The 20,709-nt window shown below is 33.5% G+C and overlaps 2 protein-coding genes across 5 annotated transcripts; one reads left to right on the forward strand and one right to left on the reverse strand.

Moving 5' to 3' along the window:
- Positions 1 to 1,167: 1,167 nt before the first annotated feature.
- Positions 1,168 to 3,459, forward strand: LOC115883603 (putative nuclease HARBI1). The gene is made up of 2 exons (XM_030901957.1): positions 1,168 to 2,353; positions 2,669 to 3,459. Exons 1-2 carry the CDS (start codon positions 1,672 to 1,674, stop codon positions 3,085 to 3,087), a joined length of 1,101 nt encoding a protein of 366 aa, XP_030757817.1. The 5' UTR covers positions 1,168 to 1,671; the 3' UTR covers positions 3,088 to 3,459.
- Positions 3,460 to 4,099: 640 nt separating this feature from the next.
- On the reverse strand, positions 4,100 to 5,859 carry LOC115883604. 4 transcript variants are annotated; one of them, XM_030901959.1, is made up of 4 exons: positions 5,760 to 5,859; positions 5,003 to 5,234; positions 4,704 to 4,877; positions 4,100 to 4,651 (listed from the first exon to the last, which is right to left on the reverse strand). In XM_030901959.1, exons 1-4 carry the CDS (start codon positions 5,765 to 5,767, stop codon positions 4,190 to 4,192), a joined length of 876 nt encoding a protein of 291 aa, XP_030757819.1. In that variant the 5' UTR covers positions 5,768 to 5,859; the 3' UTR covers positions 4,100 to 4,189. The 4 variants fall into 4 exon arrangements, with proteins under 4 accessions (XP_030757819.1, XP_030757822.1, XP_030757820.1 ...); XM_030901962.1 differs by lacking the exon at positions 5,760 to 5,859 and adding an exon at positions 5,381 to 5,684; XM_030901960.1 differs by lacking the exon at positions 5,760 to 5,859 and adding an exon at positions 5,540 to 5,582.
- Between the last annotated feature and the right edge of the window lie 14,850 nt (positions 5,860 to 20,709).

A 20,709-nucleotide genomic window follows, 5' to 3' on the forward strand; every position in this document is an offset into this window, starting at 1 on the left:
TCACTCAGATTTCACTCAATAATACTTTCTCAATTTCTGTCCACACCTGATTGAGTGAAATTTCCACCCCTACAGAACCGAGTGAATCTTCATTCTCAGAGTGAAAAGCACTAGAGTGTTTTCACTCAATCTGAGATTAGACGAAAGACTCTTTTTACTCATTATTGTTTACCTTGAGTAGGATTTGATCGATTTTGATAATTTATTCACTTTAAAATGAGTGAACTTCACTAAGTGTTGAGTTCAAGACACCTTTATTAGTGACTTTTACTCAAATTTGTGTTAATTTAACTCGATTAGTACTCATATCTGAGTATTAATTTCACTCAGTATTAGAAATAGCATTAAATTATTTTTGAAAGCTATGTAAAGCTAACTTGTTATTTTATAACAGGTGGGCAGGTGCCTTTCAAAGGTAGGGATTTCAGTTTAGGACATGGTCTCGAACATGTCCATTTCCTAAAATTCACTTTTGGGAGGCATCACGGTCACTTGTAATAAAAATAACAAGTTAGTTTACATAGCTTTTTAAAAATCATTTAGAATATTTCGTTTTTTTAACAAACCAAATAAAAACTGTAGAACCTTCAAAAATATTTTTTATTTGTCATTTTTATTTGACAAAAAAAACAAATAAACCAAATATAACACTATTATTATAATATCAAAAACATTTTAAAAAGTTTTCAACTCTTTTGGAAAATACAGGAACTTTTAAGCTAGATGTCTAGAAAAGTTGCATCACATCGCAAAATCCGCTTTATTAGAGAGTATTCGTCAGCTCGGCTACCAACATTCTCGAATATTTCTTAATTTCTAAACTAACTTTTTAATCCGAAAATCCTCCGAAAATCCAGATGCGTTTTCCTCCTGAAAATTAAAAAAAAATGTTATTCTGCCAAATGTTCCAGTTCCCAGTTCCAGATTGAGGGAAAGTACCTAGATTTTCGCTACGCTAATTAGTCCAGGAAACATCCGAGCATTGCGGCAATCAGTAGACGCAGTCGAATTTGAATATATGTTAGGCGGATTTCTGCGATGTGAAAAAAAATGTTCTTAACATAAACATATTAGGAGTTATGAGTTCGTATTCGCTTCACCACGCCACGCGCCACTGTCACACTTTACATCACACACACATACACTATGGACTTGTAACCTGGGTGGAACTCTGTATCTCGACATTTTCTCCAAAGCGAAAGAGATAAGTAAGAGAAGAGATAGAGATCGTTGAAATTATTGAAACTTTATAAGCAAATCTCTAAGACTATCGTATAATCTCGGCAATATTCGTACTTCTAATCGGATAGAGATTTTTTATATAATCAATCCTGAAAACATCTTATTTTGTCTAATTGCCAAACTGGACAAAGAAGAAAATGACGTCTGAGTGAAAATAACCTCACATTTTTTTACATCTATTCTCTGGCTGGTCTTTGGTTTACGTAGATTCGATTTCCTAGTTTTTATTAGTTGTTCCTAGTTGTTATTTTGTAGTTTTTAAGTTTTCGTAGTTATTAGTTTTTCCCACCTAGTTGTTATTTTGTAGTTTTAAATTTTCATAGTTTTTAGTAGTTCTTAGATATTTTGTAGTTTTTCGTAGTTATTAGTTCTTCCTACTTGTTATTTTGTAGTTTTTGGTTCTTCAACCAGTGATTATTTGTAATAAAAATGTTGCCGGTTCAGATGTTTTTGATAAATGAAGTTCAAAACGATGAACGAATGTACCAAAACCGCATACAAAAAAGAACCATGCGAGATGCAAGTGATCCATTTGCATTGCCCGATAGGAGGTTCATTGATCTCTTCAGATTAAATAAAAATGTAGTCCACTATTTGTTTGAGACTTTAATGCCATTTATGGAAGCTGAAGAGAGAAGGTCACGGGTTCCTCGTCAAACCCGCATATTAGTTGCGCTGCGATTTTTTGCGACTGGTGACTACCAAAGAGGTGTGGGTGAAGAATACTTGCTCTCGGCCAGTCAACAAGTGGTTAGCAGGTGTATAGATGAGGTAGCCACTTGTATAGCTACAAATTTAAGTCGACTATGGATTAAATTTCCCATGGATGAAAGAAGAAGAAATGATATAAAAAGGCGCTTTATGGAAAAAGCTGGATTCCCAGGAATCATTGGATGCATAGATTGCACCCACATCGCAATTTTAGCACCTGCCCATGAGGAACACATTTATGTTAACAGGAAGGGCTTTCACTCCAAAAATGTGCAAATAATTTGTAACGACAAATTAGAAATTCTTAATATTAATGCCATGTATCCAGGCTCAACAAATGATGCATTTATTTGGAGAGGTTCTCAAATAAAACACTTGCTTGAAGAAGAATATAACAGAGGTAAGTAATTAATAAACTTGTAATATATAGGTATATACTCGAGAGAAAAACTATTAATTTGCATGAAAAGCAATTAGAATACCATTGTTAGGTACTTACTTGTAGTTTATCTTCTTGAATAGTGTAGTTAATAAGCTAACTAAGATAATATAAATTGAAATAAAATCTAAACATGGAAAACCACAGTTTAATATGTGTATAAGAGTGCATTTGCTGATTTAGTTTTGATTATAATTTAAGATATATTTTTTACTTTTGAAAGCATTCTAAGAAAATTTTTGCCTAAAAACACTAAAATTGCATATATTCTTTTAGGAGGAAGAAATAATTGGTTGCTAGGAGATTCAGGATATCCATTGGAGCCATGGCTGTTAACACCATTTGAAAATCCAAATCCAGACAGTCCTGAAGGCCGATACAACCACTCTCACAAGATAACAAGAAGTATAATAGAGAGGTGTAATGGACGCTTAAAACTTGTGTTTAGATGCACTTTAGGAGAAAGAAAACTCCGGTATAATCCTATTAAAGTGGGAACAATAATAAATGCTTGTGCGGTGTTACATAACATATCTCTGAGAGCTGCAGTTCAGTACGAGATCAATTTCCAAGACAATATTTTGAATATGGACATCATCAACTTCCAGGGCAACAATCAAGTTCCAGGCTTGCCAGTATTAGAAGAAGCTAGGCAAGTCAGACAGCAACTCCTAAATAGATATTTTCAAAGATAAAATTATTGCTTTTTAATACTAAAATTGCTAAATTGTTATAATTTTATGATCCATTTTTTATTTTCTTAGTTATATACATATGTTAAGTTAAAAAATTAATAAATATAATTATTCTATATGATTTACATTTTTAAATTTAGTTTTTAACAGTTTTAGTATTATATCTTAATCACCATCTCTTATGTTTTACAACGTTAAATAAAACTAAACTTTAAATAATAAATATACTGCTGTATTTCAAAAATATTATTTATTTTTTCAATAATACCACTTGTTAACACTTATACTATATACCGTATGATCGAATAAAAACGGCGTCAGCGATGGCTAAGAAATGACGATCGATAATATTTCCCATATAATTTTACATATAAAATAACAGCGATCTTCATTTCATAGCCATCGCTGACGCCGTTTTTATTCGATCATACGGTACATGTAATTATATAAAAAATAAATATAAATTAAACCACCAGAAACAAATCTTAAAACATTTACATTAACAAAAAAAAAACACTAAAACTAAACAAAATCTTTGGAAAGTATTGCACCAAAGTTAAATGAACAAAGGAATACTCTTAAATTATCCTTAAAATATTCAGTCAAATATACTACTCTAACATCTAGTAACAAAAATGTCAATAAAAAAACGAAAATCAATTCGCATAACAAAACTAAAAAAATCAAATAAAAGTTAACATTTGCATTGTTTAACAAAAAAAACACTAAAACTAAACAAAATCTTTGGAAAGTATTGCAACAAAGTTAAATGAAGGCATACTCCTTAAATTATCCTAATATTCAGTCAAATATACTAATCTAACATCTAGTAACAATAACCAAAATAAACAAATTAAAAAAAAATTCTGATACAAAAATAATAAAAATTCTAATCGAAACAAACAAATAAAAAAAAATCCCATCACCAAAATCAAAAATTAAATAAATTCTGATAACAAAAATAAAAAATAAATTCTAATAATCAAAATAAATTAATTAAAAAAAAAATCCATCAACAAAATAAAACTTAAAAAAATCGATTCTGATAACTAAAATTAAAAAAGCAAAATTCTTCTAACCAAAATAAAAATAAATAAAAAACTTATTTTAAGCAATTACAATTGCAATTACACCCTTGCTTGTCGGCAAGTCTTCCTATATTCTTACTAATTTCTTTTAACACAGAGAGTGTCTCTTGATGCATGCTGGACAGGGTGACTTCAGTTCCTACCCTCTTCCGTTTTTTAGCCAAATTCCTGGTTGTTGCTGTACGCTTCTGTACGTTCTCCCTATTGTCTATGGGGGCTGGATTCACCGAATCAGTCATTGTCTGATCATCGGGATCATAAAAGTTGGCTTCTAATGTTGATTGAGAGCTAGTGTGAGGCAGTACTGGAGACTGAACTACTGCTACAGGTGTAGTTTCAACCGGGACCAATGGTGGCACATGAACAGGTGTAGCTTCACTTTTTGTTAAAGGGACCAATGGTGGCATCGTTAAAATTTTACTAGCCTGGACTATATTCGGAGTAGACGACAATGTTGATGGCATAGAAACATTCTCCTAAAAATACAATGATATTTTTGTTGGACTACATAATAACAAAATAACTTACAAGGCCTAATTCAGGTGTTCCGTCTCCAACCACAATGGTCCATCCTAAGATGCCCATTAGTTTCTCCTCTATTGGAGTTAGTGGAGGAAGAGGAGCCCCTCCCCCAGTCTTTTTTAACCCCAATCGTATTGCCTGAGCTTTTGCCTTAACTTTACTTTTCCATTTTGTAAAGGCCTGTAACAATGTATTTAATTAATTTATTTCTAAATAAAAAACAAATAGGCAAACATATTTTTTAATTTAATATTAAATAACTGGGATCTATTTAAACATGCAAACTTTGCCCTGTTTACACTTACGTCTATCCATTTGTCTGGAGTCTTTGCTCCATAGCCCATGCTATTAAGGCTGGTTGCCAGTTCCTTCCACAATTCATTGTATTTTTGTCGGGCATCTAGCCCTGAAAATGTCCGGGTTACCATCTCTGGATGGTCAAGAAAAAAATCAACCATAGCAGACCACTGCGCCGGACTTGTCCTTGAGGCTCTTTCAGAGCTCACAGCTAAAGGGCTTACTTCACTGCACATTCTTCTATACGTACATAAAACACAAAATCGCATTTTTAACAACCAAGTAGGTATAAATTGTTTTGAAAAAACAAGACAAGAAGTACATTAAAATTAATAATATAAATAAATACATATATACAAAAAAAAAGAAAAACCTATGTAATGTACCTCTTCAAATGTTAAAACTGGTTAAAACGTAATAAAAGAAAAATATGCAAATGTAAAAAAATTGAAAAAAAGGTTATGTTTAGATGATGCTATTTTAATTTCACATAAGATTTAAAAGATACTACTTGTATTACATCCAATACTATTGTACCTACTCACCCAATTTAAACAATAAAAATAATTTAATTTCTTCAAGGTAAACTATAAAATAAATAACTATAAAAATATATTGTAAATACAAACAGATACAAATAATATATAATATCGTAATTCAAATTGTGAAGTCAAATGTCAAATTCCATGAAACGTAGACAAAGCAACACGATATACGATTTAATAAGTTAGTGAAATAGAACTACTATCGCTTTGGAAGAAACACCTATTCATTTGTCTTTATCTCTAGTACGTTCGGGTCTCTCGTATTATGCCCGGAATCATCCGAATTGCATTAGAGAGTGCCAAACGGCCAAGCGACCGTATTCTCGATCGCTATTTCGTTACAGAGTTCCACCCCTGGGCACCTTCGAAGGAACAAGACAACCTACGACTCGAACAGATAATTAAAAACTGAGGAACAGGGAAATAGCTTATTCGGTATCGAAGAAGCGCGTATGACGTATGATTAGTAATGAGCGAAAATACTCTAAACTGGGTGATTTCACTCAAATTTTTATTGTGTAAAACTATAACATGAGTTTTTAATTGAATTTTCTATTCCATTACTCAAAGATAGGGGTTATAACTCGAACATGAGCTTATTCAATAGCTATTGATTAAATAGAGATCATATTTGAGTAAAATGATGAATTTACTCTATTTTAGATAAAAATGTACTCAATTATTTCACTCAAAAAATTCACTCCCTGAGAAATATGTGTTCACTCAGGCTGATTTTTTACAGTGTAGTCTCTTTGATTCATGAAAAAAAAGACACTTTTCTTAAACCAATAGCGAATACCACTCACTCAACTAAAATTTATTTTGATCTAAGAGAAGTCTAAACAACAAATACAGGCATATTACGAGGAATATTGTTTTCTGATAAATTTAGGTTTTCCTAGTCTGTAGTAAGTAAAGTGATATAATTTTCCTCGATAGTAGGTAGTTATTTCTGCTTCTTCACTTCTTGGTATTTTTTGGGGTGGTTCATCACTCTACAAATTACAAAAAAATGTTACATCACGATTAATCAAAGTAAAGCAAACAAATTATTAAAATTATAAGCTTTGGTCACATTTTGAATTTTTTAATACGACGACTTGAAATTCTAAAATTTGTGTAATTATTTGCATAAAAAAAATCGGTACCTATATTCTTATTCTATCTATAGTCACGCATGCATTACCTAAACAAGTGCATTAGGTAAATGTCTCTTATACCTTCAAATATAGCAAATAAATGCTCTAATTTCCATTTTTTCAGAAATTCCTTTAAAGAATCCATATATCCTAAAATTTGTCCATAAAAAATGACAAATGCATGTTAATAACGATCACTAATTTGTTATACGATACGCAAATTTCAAGCAACAAAACCCGTGAGTACTATAATGTGTGACCTATGAAATGCGACGTGAGACTGATCGGACTGTCGACTGATTGTATATACTGTCAAGGTGTATTACTGGTTGCATAACTGCATACTGCTAAAAAATCGCAACGTGCATTGAGGAACCTGGCGCATTCGCCAGAAAGTAAAGAAAATTATAGAATTCTTTAGAAAAATCTAGAAACAACCGCCAGGGGGTATATAAGGCCCGCGCTTTGACAGTTGGACAAGTTTAAGTTTAAAGTCTGAAGATAGTCTGAAGTTTCAATAATACCGCGAAATACCGTTAGACTGATATTAGTTGCATAAGTTGTGTTGTAAAATAGTATAAGTTGTGTGTACAGAGTGAAGCAAAGATTCAAGAGAAATTTTCGAATTTTTCAAGAGTTAAGAGATTTCTTGAGTTAAGAGAGTTTTTCTTCAGGCAAAATATTTTCTTTTACGCTAAAATAAATTCTCTTGCCACTAATTTTTTTTGACAAGAACGATGACGACTTTAGTTCAAGTCTATCTTTTTTATCAGTGCTTATTAACCCAAACGTTATATACAGGGTGTGTCTTAAATAAGTGCAAATATTTTCAGAGCTAGTCAGGGTTGGGTCGGTAGAAAATTAATTTTCTACACCAACTAATTTTTTACATTTTGTACATGTCCAGACGTAGAAAATTAGTTTTGTATATTGTAAGTCTTTTTTGAGTTATATTTATTTCAAATACTTCAATCAAAACGATTAGTACAAGAAATAAACTAATAACGATATCTCTAATTGTTATTTATTATTTAACAAATGGATAGTATCGTATAATCGAAAAAAAAAGTCGTCCAGTTAACTAGGAAATCACGATCGATGACATTTCCCATATAAATTTGCATATAAAATGACAGCGATCTTCATTTCATAGCCATCGCTGATGCCGTCTTTTTTCGATCATACAATATATAGTATGTCAAAAAAAGCTTAACTATTTACTTCCATATTATTTTAAATTGATACGTACAAAGGGAGGATGCGTGACAGTGACTGTTGTGTCATTATAATTCACAGGCATATCGTATTTTCTGTCATTTTCTGGATGTCGTCTGTCTATATCCTTGATTTGTTACACACTATAGTCGAAAGTCGAAGTTTATAGATATCTTAAACGTTTTCAATAGTAAGATCAAAGTTAATAACAACAGAATAATTCTATTTAATACTACATAATATTCTACATATTCTATATTTTCTACGCACTTTTCTACATACGCACGTAGAAAATTAATTTTCTACGCGTCGTTACCCAACCCTGAGGGCGAGTCTTAAATTAAAGTGCAAATATTTTCAGGGCTGGTAGACCTCGATACAAAAAACATATTTTCTCTTTACCTCGTGGAAAAATCATCTCAATGTCAATAAATCTTAAAAAAATTACCAAATCGACATGTTCAGACTCACAAATGACAGATTATTATTGACAACTATTACAAAAAAAAAGGCAAAAAATCCTAAAATTATTTTTTTTTGTCGGCGAAATTAAAAAAAAAGAATGCTACAAAGGATCCCTAAATCAACATCTACAATCCGATTTACCAATAAAAGAAACTTTCTCTTTTTGTACGATTTATATAAGCTGCAGCCAATCGGCAATCTCTGCCGCCGAAAAGTTACTGACAGCACCGAATGCCGTTTCCTTTACAAGCGCTAATTATTATTTTACTTCAATCATTCGGCTGATGTTGATTGAACACTTCATTCGAAAATAAAAATAAAAAGAGAAATATAAATCTTTTCAAGGAAAAGCTTGATACCTACTCGTAGATAGGGGAGACTAGCTTAAACCGTACCGCTTTGAACAAAAGTTAAAAGATTTACCAAATCTTTCGCACATACATTGTAAATTGTCTCCCTCCTTCTTGAGCTGCACTGATAAAAAAGATAGACTTAAACTAAAGTCGCCATAGTTCTTGAAAAAAAAAATTAGTGGCAACAGAATTTATTCTAGCGTAAAAGAAAATATTTTGCCTGAAGAAAAACTCTCTTAACTCAAGAAAACTGGTTCTCTTGAAAAATTCGAAAATTTCTCTTGAATCTATTTTCATTCAACCAAGTACAAGTTACTTTGTTTTAAGATAATAAGAAAAATACGCTAGGAAGTACTTCATTCAAGAAACATGGCCATTTTTCCAATAGCTAAACTCTTTTGATGAAAAATAATAACGACACGCAAAGACGATGATGAAGGACGGTATACACAAGTCGGAAGTCCGATCAGTCGTACGTCGCATTTCATATAGGTCCGATAGGTCACACATCATAGTACGCACGGGTTTTGTTGCTTGGAATTTTCCACTTGGACTTTTGCATAATTTGCTTTTTAAACGCATATCGTATAACAAATTAGTGATCGTTATTAACATGCATTTGTCATTTTTTATGGACAAATTTTGGGATATATGATGGATTCTTTAAAGGAGTTTCTGAAAAAATGGAAATTAGTGCATTTATTTGCTATATTTGAAGGTAAGGGACATTTACCTAATGCACCTGTTTAGATAATGCATGCGTGACTATATATAGAATGAGAATATAGATAGGTATATCGATTTTATTATGCAAATAATTACAAAAATTTTAGAATTTCAAGTCGTCGTATTAAAAAATTCAAAATGTGACCAAAGCTTATAATTTTAATAATTTGTTTGCTTTACTTTGATTAATCGTGATGAAAATTTTTTATAATTTGTAGAGTGATGAACCACCCCAAAAAATACCAAGGAGTGAAGAAGCAGAAATAACTACTATCGAGGAAAATAATATCACTTTACTTACTACAGACCAGGAAAACCTAAATTTATCAGAAAATAATATACCTCGTAATATGCTTGTGTATGCCCGTATATGATGTATAGACTTCTCTTAGATCAAAATAAATTTTAGTTGAGTCAATGGTATTCGCTATTGGTTTAAGAAAAGTGTCTCTTTAATCAAGAAATGTCCCTTTTCAATCAAGAATTTTTGCATGAATCAAAGAGACTATTGTTCTTGTAGCAAGAATTTCTTTGCATATTCATTTTGGGTCAAGAGTGAAATACTTTGGACAGATAGATTCTTCTATTCTCTAAAGTAATTTTTTAAAGCTTATGAACAGATAGTTAATGCTTTGGGCAAAGAAACGTCGTTCTTGGTCCTATTGAAAAGCGCCAATCTTTTGGGTCAAAGTCATATGCATTTCGACTGAGAGATCCTTTTTTTCAGTGTGTCATTCATCATACAGTCTCAAGTCTTTGACAAAAGCCAGTATCTAAGACGGTTTTACAGAGGTTAGTTCTCTGCCTTCGATATCAGTAGTACTAAACTTTATGGCACGAATGGTTGAAGTGTTGTGTTTCCCCATTTTCCTCTAAGACTCTGCATTCGCCGGTGTTTCTTTGCTTCAATCTTGTGAGATATAGGACACAGCGTCCTGTTAAAAACCCCATAACAATCTGAAGATTGTTCTTACCTATTTCAAGGAAATTTCTTCGAGTATCTTAGAATTACTACATACATACATACTGCCATTACTTGCTGACGAGTATTTGACACGCATCAGAAGATGGTCACGCAAGGCGTTTTCTTTCATGAGCTTTTCTGTGACTGAAAAGCCCAATACGAGGCTGGGCTGAGAAATAATCGGCCTCGGCAAGAGTTGGCGGCGCCAGGAACAAATGCAATTGTTTTTCGTAAAAACTATCTGTCAAGTGACTTCTGTCAAATTTTCAGCGAGCTGCGTCACTTAGTTTGTACTTGACAGTGATTGAAGGTGAACAGATTTTGCATTTTTACAAAAATGAATAAAATCGAATATCGCGCAGTGATTAGATTCTTGTTTGTAAAAAAGAAAACGAACGATGAGATCAAAATCGAACTGGATGATGTGTATGGGGACTCTGCACCTTCGTTACCAACAATAACATATTGGACTGCCGAATTTAAACGCGGTCGTACGATAATTTTTGATGATGAGCATCCAGGTTGTCCAAGAGAGGTCACCACACCAGAAGTGGTCGATAAAATCCATGGTATGGTAATTGACGATCGACGGGTAAGAGTGTGCGAGATTGCTGAGGCTGTAGGCATCTCACGTGCACGAGTGGAGAATATATTGCGCGAATATTTGGGAATGGGGAAGCTCGCTGGCAGATGGGTGCCGCATTTGCTCAATGCCGACAACAAGCGAAACCGTGTGACAACTTCAAAGGAGTGTTTAGCAATGTTTAACCACAATAAGAAGGATTTTTTGCGCCGTTTTGTAACCGTGGATGCAACTTGGATCCATCACAATACGCCAGAGACGAAGGAACAGTCAAAGCAGTGGGTTTCTCAGGGCGAGTGAAAGACAAAGAAAGCCAAGGTGGGTCTGTCTGCCAACAAGGTCATGGCCACAGTTTTTTGGGATGCGCCCACGGTATTATTCATATCGATTACCTTGAAAAGGGCAAAACGATCACCGGGGAATATTACTCAAAGCTGTTGGACCGATTCGACGCCGATTTGAAGCAAAAACGCATTTAGCGAAGAAGAAAGTGCTCTTCCACCCAGGACAACGCACCGGCGCATATATGTGCAGTCGCAATGGCAAAACTGTATGAATTGCATTACGAATTGGTTCCTCATCCGCCATACTCCCCAGATTTGGCGCCCAGCGACTATTATCTGTTTCCAGACTTGAAAAAATGGCTCGGTGGTAAGAGATTTGAGTCGAATGGGGAGGTCATCGCTGCGACAGAGGCCTATTTTAAGGACTTCGACGAAAAATCGTATTATTCGAAGGGCATCGAAAAATTGGAGAATCGTTGGACAAAGTGTATAGAGCTCAACGGAAACTACGTTGAGAAATAAATTGAGTTTTGCCGAAAAAAGTTGTGTTTTCTTACCTAGGCCGATTATTTTTCAGTCCAGCCTCGTACGATGATTTTATCTGTCTACCACACTCTGGACATTCAAAAATCTCATTGCTTTGTTGCCTCTTTACTTTTTGGTTGTCGCTGTTAACTGAGTTTACAATTCTTCTCCATTCCGTTCTATTGTGAGCTGCTCCTTCCCACTCATTCTGCTTGTTAATCCCCTTAAGTTTTCGTGGAAAATATCCTTGTACCTTTTGAGTTGTCCAACCGGCCTCATCTTACCGTCTACAAGCTCACCGTAAAGCAGAGATTTTTGTATGCGGTTTTCTTGCATTCTCCATACGTGACCAGCCCATCTTAAGCGGGACTTTGTAATCATGACTTTAATACTCTCGCAGTTAACTTTTTCAAGAACCGATACGTTTGAGACATGAAGAAACCATTTGATCCTTAAGAGTTGTCTAAGATGTCTCTGTTGCAAACTTGTTTAATGCGTTCATGTGTCGGCGGTACGGCACCCAGGTTTCGCTTCCATATAACATGGTGGGAATTATTATTGCTCGGTACACTGCAAGTTTCGTTTTTGTGCTCAAGTCATGATTGTAGAAAACCCTGTCTTTTAATTTCCAGAATGTTCTTGAGGCGCTGCTAATCCTATGCTGAATTTCAGAGTCGACATTGGCCTTTTCCGAAATCAAACTGCCGAGGTAGTTGAATTCCGCTACATATTCCAATAGTTCTTCTCCGATTTTTATAGCATTGTTGTGATCTTCCGGGGGAGTGCACATATTTTAGTTTTATCGATGTTCAGCTTAAGTCTCAAAGCCTCGTATGCCCAGGTATATGTGTTCAACATGTCTTGCAATTGCTGTAACGTATATGCAACTAGAGCACAGTCATTAGCGTATTGAAATTCTGTGATGAATTTTGTACGTGTTTTTGCCCTGAGTCTTTTTATGTTGAACAGACCGCCGCCGTGGTATCTGTATCTAATGCCCAAAATTACACAACTTCGAATTGATGGTTACTGAGTTGATCGCTCTTAAGGCTGCTTGACTATCGGATAAGAAGACTTTTTATTTTAGGCTTACTAAATATACCATAAAATGTATCGCCATTGCTATTATAAACCAGATATTGAAAAGGTACGATTTAGGAGCTGGTACGGTATAGGCGAGTTTCCCCTAGATAGATAGATAGACAAGACTCTGACGGCTTATTTCATAGGTGAAAGGTTACATTGGTTGCAAAACGTTTTATACTATTCAACAAAACTATTTCAAGGTAACTTTTAAAACATTACTTAAACGAGGAACAATATGATTGAATTTGAAAGAAACATCGTGTGGAACGAGTGTAATTAAGAATAGAGTTATGAACGATGATTGTTTAAATCACGATTTAGTATTGAAATGGAAATTTTCCTATGCATGATCTACGCAATATGATTCAGAATATACAGGATTTTATAAGGTAACTTTTCCAATAATGGTCACAAGAACGAGGAAAGCCTCACCATTTTGACTATTTCTATCAAAGTTTTTGAATAACATTTTTTACCAACGTAAAACAAAACCAACAAACCAAATGCTAACTCGAACCACATTAAAAAACAAATTAAGATTATTAGGTATTCGCAAAAAATAAAATAAATCTCGTATTTCAAATTCACTAGAGGTCATACTTAGTTAAAAACTTCAGGAATTTCTGAAAACTTTAAATTGCTGAGTTTTGCAAGGTTTCACATTAAAAATATGCCCGGAAAATATTTGAATCTTAAAAATATTCAGATCTTTTTAACTAGTTACAGCGATAGTTATCTCCCCACTATAAAAAAAACATACCCTTTATAGTACTTTGCTTTGATTGTAGTATTTCCATGATATCAAAAATTAACGCTTTATCCGAGACTTTCAATACACTCTCAACACATACTAATACTACATTATCCCATATATTTTATTTGTGAGAAAATTAGTAAGGTCTGGCGGCCCTGAGATCTTGCTCTATTACATGAAATGTATTAAAAAATGGAATATTTATCCCAGAAAATGTATTTATCCTTATACCTATTTTATAACGTGTGGCAACAGCGCTAACTGAATCTTTCAAATGCACTGCCATCATCCAGGGAATGCTAGCATTCACTAGTATAAGTTCACTGATAAAAAAGATAGACTTGAACTAAAGTCGTCATCGTTCTTGAAAAAAAAAATTAGTGGCAAGAGCATTTTTTTAGTGTAAAAGAAAAATTTTGCCTGAAGAAAAACTCTCTTAACTCAAGAAAACTGGTTCTCTTGAAAAATTCGAAAATTTCTCTTAAATCTACGAGGCATGTTTTTTAAGTAAGTACCGTTTTAGAATTAAAAAAAACGTGCAAAGATATCGCAAAAATTTTATTTTTACATGAAAGCCTGTACCTTAATCTACTTTTCTACATAATTTCCGTGAATATTGAGGCACTTGTCATAACGTGGCACCAGTTTTTCAATACCCTCCTCATAAAATTCTGCCGCCTGACTGGTTAACCACTGTATCACAACTGTTTTGACTTCGTTATTGTCTTGAAGACGCTGACCGCCCAGGTGTTTCTTCAAGTGCAGGAATAAATGGTAGTCACTGGGCGCCAGATCAGGGCTGTATGGAGGATGATCTAGAGTTTCCCATTTAAAAGATTTGATGAGATCTTTGGTCCGATTAGCCATATGTGGACGGGCATTGTCATGCAGCAAAACAATACCCTTACTCAACTTGCCACGTCTTTTGTTTTGAAAGAAACATCGTGTAGAAACATCGTAAAGAAACATCGCACGGCGCAGATTGTTCAATGTCTCACAATAAGATGCTGCATTGATTGTCTCATTACGAGGCAGAAACTCCACTAGCAATACTCCTTTTCTGTCCCAAAAAACTGTGCACATGATTTTCCGGGCAGAAATTGTTTGCTTAAACTTCACTGTTTTGGGTGATGATGAATGTCGCCATTCCATGGACTGTTGTTTCGATTCTGGTGTTTCGTAGGCCACCCATGTTTCGTCACCAGTAACAATTTTGTCTAAAAAATCTTCACCTTCATTGTGGTACTGCTCAAGGAAAGTCAATGCACTGCCTAAACGTTGGGTTTTGTGCAAATCCATCAACATTTTCGGAACCCAACGTGAACACAATTTCCGGTAATTCAAGTTCTCGGTCACAATGCGATACAAAACACTACGAGAACATTGAGGAAAGTAGTCGCACAATGATGAAATTGTAAAGCGTCTGTTTTCTTTCACCTCTTTGTCCACTTTCTGCACCGAATCTTCATTAACGACCGAAGGACGCCCACTCCGTTCTTCATCATGCACATTTGTGCGGCCATCTTTAAATGCTCTCACCCTTTTCCTTACCATTCCATCACTCATAATGGTTTGTCCGTAAACTTCACAGATCTCACGATGAATATCGATCGGTTTTACGCCTTTAGCACTAAGAAATCGTATGACAGCCCGTACTTCACAATCGGCGGGGCTCACGATTGTCGGAGGCATCTTAAACACTCAATAAACAACATATACAATGAAGAATCAGACTGTACTGGCGTCTGTGCATAGACAAGAGATGTAGGAAAACCAGCGCGCATGCGCGAACGCCGACCGGCGCTGCGGTGCGGCGGAATCGCAAAAACGGTACTTACTTAAGAAACATGCCTCGGTATTTTCATTCAACCAATGCAAGTTACTTTGTTTTACGATAATAAGAAAAATACGCTAGGAAGTACTTCATTCAAGAAACATGGCCATTTTTCCAATAGCTAAATACTCTTTTGATGAAAAATAATAACGACACGCAAAGACGATGACGAAGGACGGTATATACAATCAGTCGGCAGTCCGATCAGTCGTACGTCGCACATCATAGTACGCACGGGTTTTGTTGCTTGGAATTTTCCACTTGGAATTTTGCATAATTTGCTTTTTAAACGCATATCGTATAACAAATTAGTGATCGTTATTAACATGCATTTGTCATTTTTTATGGACAAATTTTAGGATATATGAATTCTTTAAAGGAGTTTCTGAAAAAATGGAAATGAAAATTAGAGCATTTATTTGCTATATTTGAAGATAAGAGACATTTATCTAATGCACCTGTTTAGATAATACATGCGTGATTATAGATATAGAATAAGAATATAGGTATCAATTTTTTTTATGCAAATAATTACAAAAAATTTAGAATTTCAAGTCGTCGTATTAAAAAATTCAAAATGTCACCAAAGCTTATAATTTTAATAATTTATTTGCTTTACTTTGATTAATCGTGATGTAAATTTTTTTCTAATTTGTAGAGTGATGAACCACCCCAAAAAATACCAAGGAGTGAAGAAGCAGAAATAACTACTATCGAGGAAAATAATATCACTTTACTTACTACAGACCAGGAAAGCCTAAATTTATCAGAAAATAATATACCTCGTAATATGCCTGTATATGATGTATAGACTTCTCTTAGATCAAAATAAATTTTAGTTGAGTCAGTAGTATTCGCTGTTGGTTTAAGAAAAGTGTCTCTTTAATCAAGAAAGGTCCCTTATCAATCAAGAATTTTTGCATGAATCAAAGAGACTATTGTTCTTGTAGCAAGAACTTCTTTGTATATTCATTTTGGATCAAAAGTGAAATACGCAAAAGTAAGTTAAAGTAATTTTTTAAAGCTTATGAAAAGATAGTTAATGCTTTGGGCAAAGAAACGTCGTTCTTGGCCCTATTGAAAAGCGCAAATCTTTTGAGTCAAAGTCATACTCATTTCGACTGAGAGATCCTTTTTTTCAGTGTTGGTTTCAAAAACAGCTGTTGAACTTTTACTGGCGTAGTCTTAGCAAATCAGTAAATGTAAGCTTTTACTAGTAATTGTTAACAATAAATGATTTCCAACTTTTACTGTAACATATACAAACAGTACATCAACAGAATTTGAAGAATTTCGATGAATGTACTTGTTATTATATCTATTTAAGAGTAAACGGTAAAGGGGACCGGATCTTGAAACTGCCAAGTGAACATCAAGTTTTGAAGTCATTGAAGCCGTTGCCTCGTCAAGTTCTAAACAAGTTGCCGTCGCCGCAAATGGCTGCCGCTTATCCTAACAGTATTTCGTCAAACTTTCCTGAGAGAATGGGCAAAAGACGTCGCCGGTCTTAGACCGGACGTCCAAATGACCAAGTGCCATTACCTACGATTACGACGAACTTTCAGCTCGGAGAGACCAAGTTGCTTTGGACGGCCATCGAATGTGTAATTACATAATATACAGTCCCTAGTTCTATAATATAACCGACTGCACTTTTGAGGGAAGTGACTTATTTAAAGGACCACCTTAACGCACAATTATTATTTTTCGAGTTTTTACAGGATTTCTTGATTAAACTATTTGAAAAACGATCCAGGCGAAAAAAGGACACCAGAGGTGACACCTTAACATTTTCGTGTATTTATTTAAAGTTCAAATATTTTGATCTAAACTGTATTCAAATTCAAAATGCACCAGTATAAACAAATGCACAGTGCGTGATCAGCACGTGTCAGGCGAGAGCCAGCGGCGAAATCTACCCTGATTGGCCGGCCAGCCATAGAGCCGTTGACGTAGGCGGTTAAGATTTTTTACAGGGTCGGCTTGCTTTGCTTCGTGTTAAGGAATACTGTTTGATAAAATAAAAATGCTTTTTAAATTTATTCCCAACCAAGCGAGTAAAATCAGAACGGTCAACTATTTCAATAATAATTGTTGATCACTTCTTACAAGTTACAAGTAAAGAAAATAATATTTATATTTGCATAAAATATTTTTACAATTAGTACACACGTACCTACTACAAAAAGTCAAAAGTTATATATTTTATATAAAATTATTATTTTGTAAATGTTAATAAAATTATAAATTTTGTAAATCTAATGTTAATAAATGTTATGTTTAAAAATAGAAGTCTTTATTTGACTAGTTTTTCAAAAAAATGTCGTTATATTTTAAAACGGATAATACAGCAGGCTACGAAAGCAAGTTAAAACTAAGTGCCTTTTTAGTCAACTAAAATGTATTAAATTATGTTATAATGCAATTGGTCTTTTAAATGATGTAAAAACGTTTACATCATTGCATTTTTTGCAAATAGTATTATAGAAACAGATTACAGTTGAGGGTTGGAACCTTTGGTGTTACACAGCAAAATAAAAACACTAAATCACCACAATACACCAAAACACTTTTACTTTTATACTGGACGCGCGTTTCGCTAACCATGTTAGCATCATCAGCAGATGATTATAAACTGCAGAAACAGATACCTATTTATACCGATATTCAGATATTGCTGTCAATAATGGAAATAAAAAAAATCAGTAGTACCAAATAAAAAGATAATTATTTTAAAGGACAAATTAAGCCCTTTTAAAAAACACCAAATTTGTTAAAATCGGTCGTGCCTAAGAGTAATGTAATATTTTAATATTCCCGCTTCCTTCCCATCTCTTTATTTCTCTAATTATATGTAGTTTGATGATAATTAAAGGTAATTATTGAGAAAACTGGAAATCGTTCGATTTTTACCAAAATTGGTATACACCCTATTTTGAGGTCGTAGATTACGAATCTGAACAGTTTTCCTGGCGGTCTCTTACCGTTTTTTCAGAAAAACGGAAAATAGTTTCAACATAGAATTTTACTTAATTTCTCATATTTTTAAGGTTTTCTAGCACATATTTTGTTAGGTATTCAATAAACAATGAGGTTTTTGCTATTTTCTGTTACTTTTTTAACCAATTCTATGCATAATAGAGGAAAATTGCAAAATAAATTTATAAACAATCTGAAAATGTTGGGTTATGTGTTTCTGGCATTTAAAGCAACGTTGACAATGCTGAACGTAAATTTAGCGTGTTTTTTTCGCTCATTCTGGGATTACGAAAGGCGGTTGTCTGAGGAACGGCTCCTTCCCATAACTGCTATTTTACCAATGAGATCTGACTATTTATAACCACGAAGTGGCACGAAAGAGTTTTGTTTGCATTGGTTACAACTTCTATGCGGAGGGTGTTAATATTTTTTTGTTATATTATATAAAAAAAAGATCAACCCCCTCCGCAAAGAAGTTGAAACCAGTGCAATCAAAACTCTTTCATGCAAGTTCGTGCTTATAAATAGTATTTATATAACTTCTTTGCGAAGAGGTTTAATCTTCTTTTAATATAATATAACATAAAAATATCAACTCCCTAAGCATAGAAGTTGAAAGCAATGTAATTAAAACTCTTCCGCGTAACTTTGTAGATATAAGTATATTTAACTATTGTCAAATCTCATAATAGGTAATTTATTTAAAATCCCTAATCACCCGAAAAAATTCAAATATTTGTCTCTCTCATAGGAGAGAGAAAGAAGAATATATGAAATGTCAAACTTCCATCTGGTCTCAATTTTCTTTGTTATTTTGTTAAAAAAAGTGTTTTTCAGTAAAATTTTGGACATTTTTCAATCCTCAATCAAGTGTGGCTTTTAGATAGACTATGATATAATAAAAATATAGTGAAATTATTACTTTATAGGGCTGAAATATAGAAAAATTCAATGTTGAAATTATTTTCCGTTTTTCTGAAAAACGGGAAGAGACCGCTGGTTGGTTAGGTTTGTTCAGATTCGTAATCTACGACCTCAAAATAGGGTGTATACCAATTTTGGTAAAAATAGGACGATTTCCAGTTTTCCCAATAATTACCCATTTATATAATATAAATTTCCATCATGAAATATAAACAATAGTAAAAAAAATCATAAAAATATACATAATAATTTTATGATTTGAAATATCCGACCTTAGTGCGGTCCTGGTTATATTACTACAGCGTTCCCGTTCACGTGCTTGCATCATGTCTCTGTTTACGTTTGGTGCATCTTGGGGTTGAATTTACTATAGTTAGCCAGTTTTCATGATTTTTTAAACAATTTGTGGCTAAATTATTTGTCTTTTTAGCCTAGTTGTGAATAAAAGTACCCACCTGTATAGAATAGTTTAATAAAATAAGGAATTTAAAAATGACTTTATCATCAAGATGCATTATTTCTGGATAGTTTGTTTTTTGGCTCATATCGATAGCTCTATTTTATGTTGAAGATATTCGATTTTGAAGAAAACAGTTACGATTAATAACAATTTTAGTAACTCATTACTATCTTCTTCAAATGCAAATATCTCCAATAAAAATCACACTATAGAAACGAATAAAAAAACAAACCTTCCAGAAAAGATGCATGATGATAAAATTATTTTTAAATGTCTTACTTTGTTAAATCATTCCACAAGATGTTTCAAAACTTTCGCCAAAATAACAACATTTCGTTTTCCCTCGTATAATTGACAGATGGCAACTTTCATTTTTAATTTAAAAATAGGGAAAAAAATTAAATAATTTAGCTGCAAATTGGTTAAAGAATGATCAAAATCGACCCACTAGAAGAGAACATTTTGAATTTTCAAATAGATCAAAATTTTAAGATGTTCGTCCATTTTTCATGCCAGTATGATAAGTTGAGATGAGCTAAACTGTGATTGCGATTTTTAAATCGCAGCGACTGTAACCTGAGATTACGATTTTACTATTCACCAAACCAAATTATTCGTAAAAAATGTTTTTTCTAAATATATTTACCAATGAGCCACCCTCGTTCCATTTGAAAAAATTGGCGCCGGGAGGCACGTATAACCGCCCATACTAAAATATATTAATAAAAAGTTGGTAGGCAGTTCTTTTAGTTTCAAAGTAAAGGAATTTTTCCAATTTTTTTTATCTCAAAAACTGCGACTTTGACTGATTTTGATGTTATTACAAATTTTGTTGCAAATATTATTCCTAATCTTAAATTGAAAACCGCGTTTCGCTAG

The sequence above is a fragment of the Sitophilus oryzae genome, unplaced genomic scaffold, assembly GCF_002938485.1.
Source record: "Sitophilus oryzae breed Bouriz unplaced genomic scaffold, Soryzae_2.0 scaffold_1968_pilon_pilon, whole genome shotgun sequence".
Lineage (NCBI taxonomy): Eukaryota > Metazoa > Arthropoda > Insecta > Coleoptera > Curculionidae > Sitophilus > Sitophilus oryzae.

Bases quoted from the DNA above. Each gene is read 5' to 3' on its own strand.
- LOC115883603 (XM_030901957.1), top strand. From the start codon at position 1,672: ATGTTGCCGGTTCAGATGTTTTTGATAAATGAAGTTCAAAACGATGAA. The intron at 2,354-2,668 runs GTAAGTAATTAA...ATATTCTTTTAG, and splicing joins TGAAGAAGAATATAACAGAG to GAGGAAGAAATAATTGGTTG.
- LOC115883604 (XM_030901958.1), bottom strand. From the start codon at position 5,263: ATGCGATTTTGTGTTTTATGTACGTATAGAAGAATGTGCAGTGAAGTA. The intron at 4,878-5,002 runs GTAAGTGTAAAC...ACATTGTTACAG, and splicing joins CTCCAGACAAATGGATAGAC to GCCTTTACAAAATGGAAAAG. The intron at 4,652-4,703 runs GTAAGTTATTTT...TTGTATTTTTAG, and splicing joins GAACACCTGAATTAGGCCTT to GAGAATGTTTCTATGCCATC.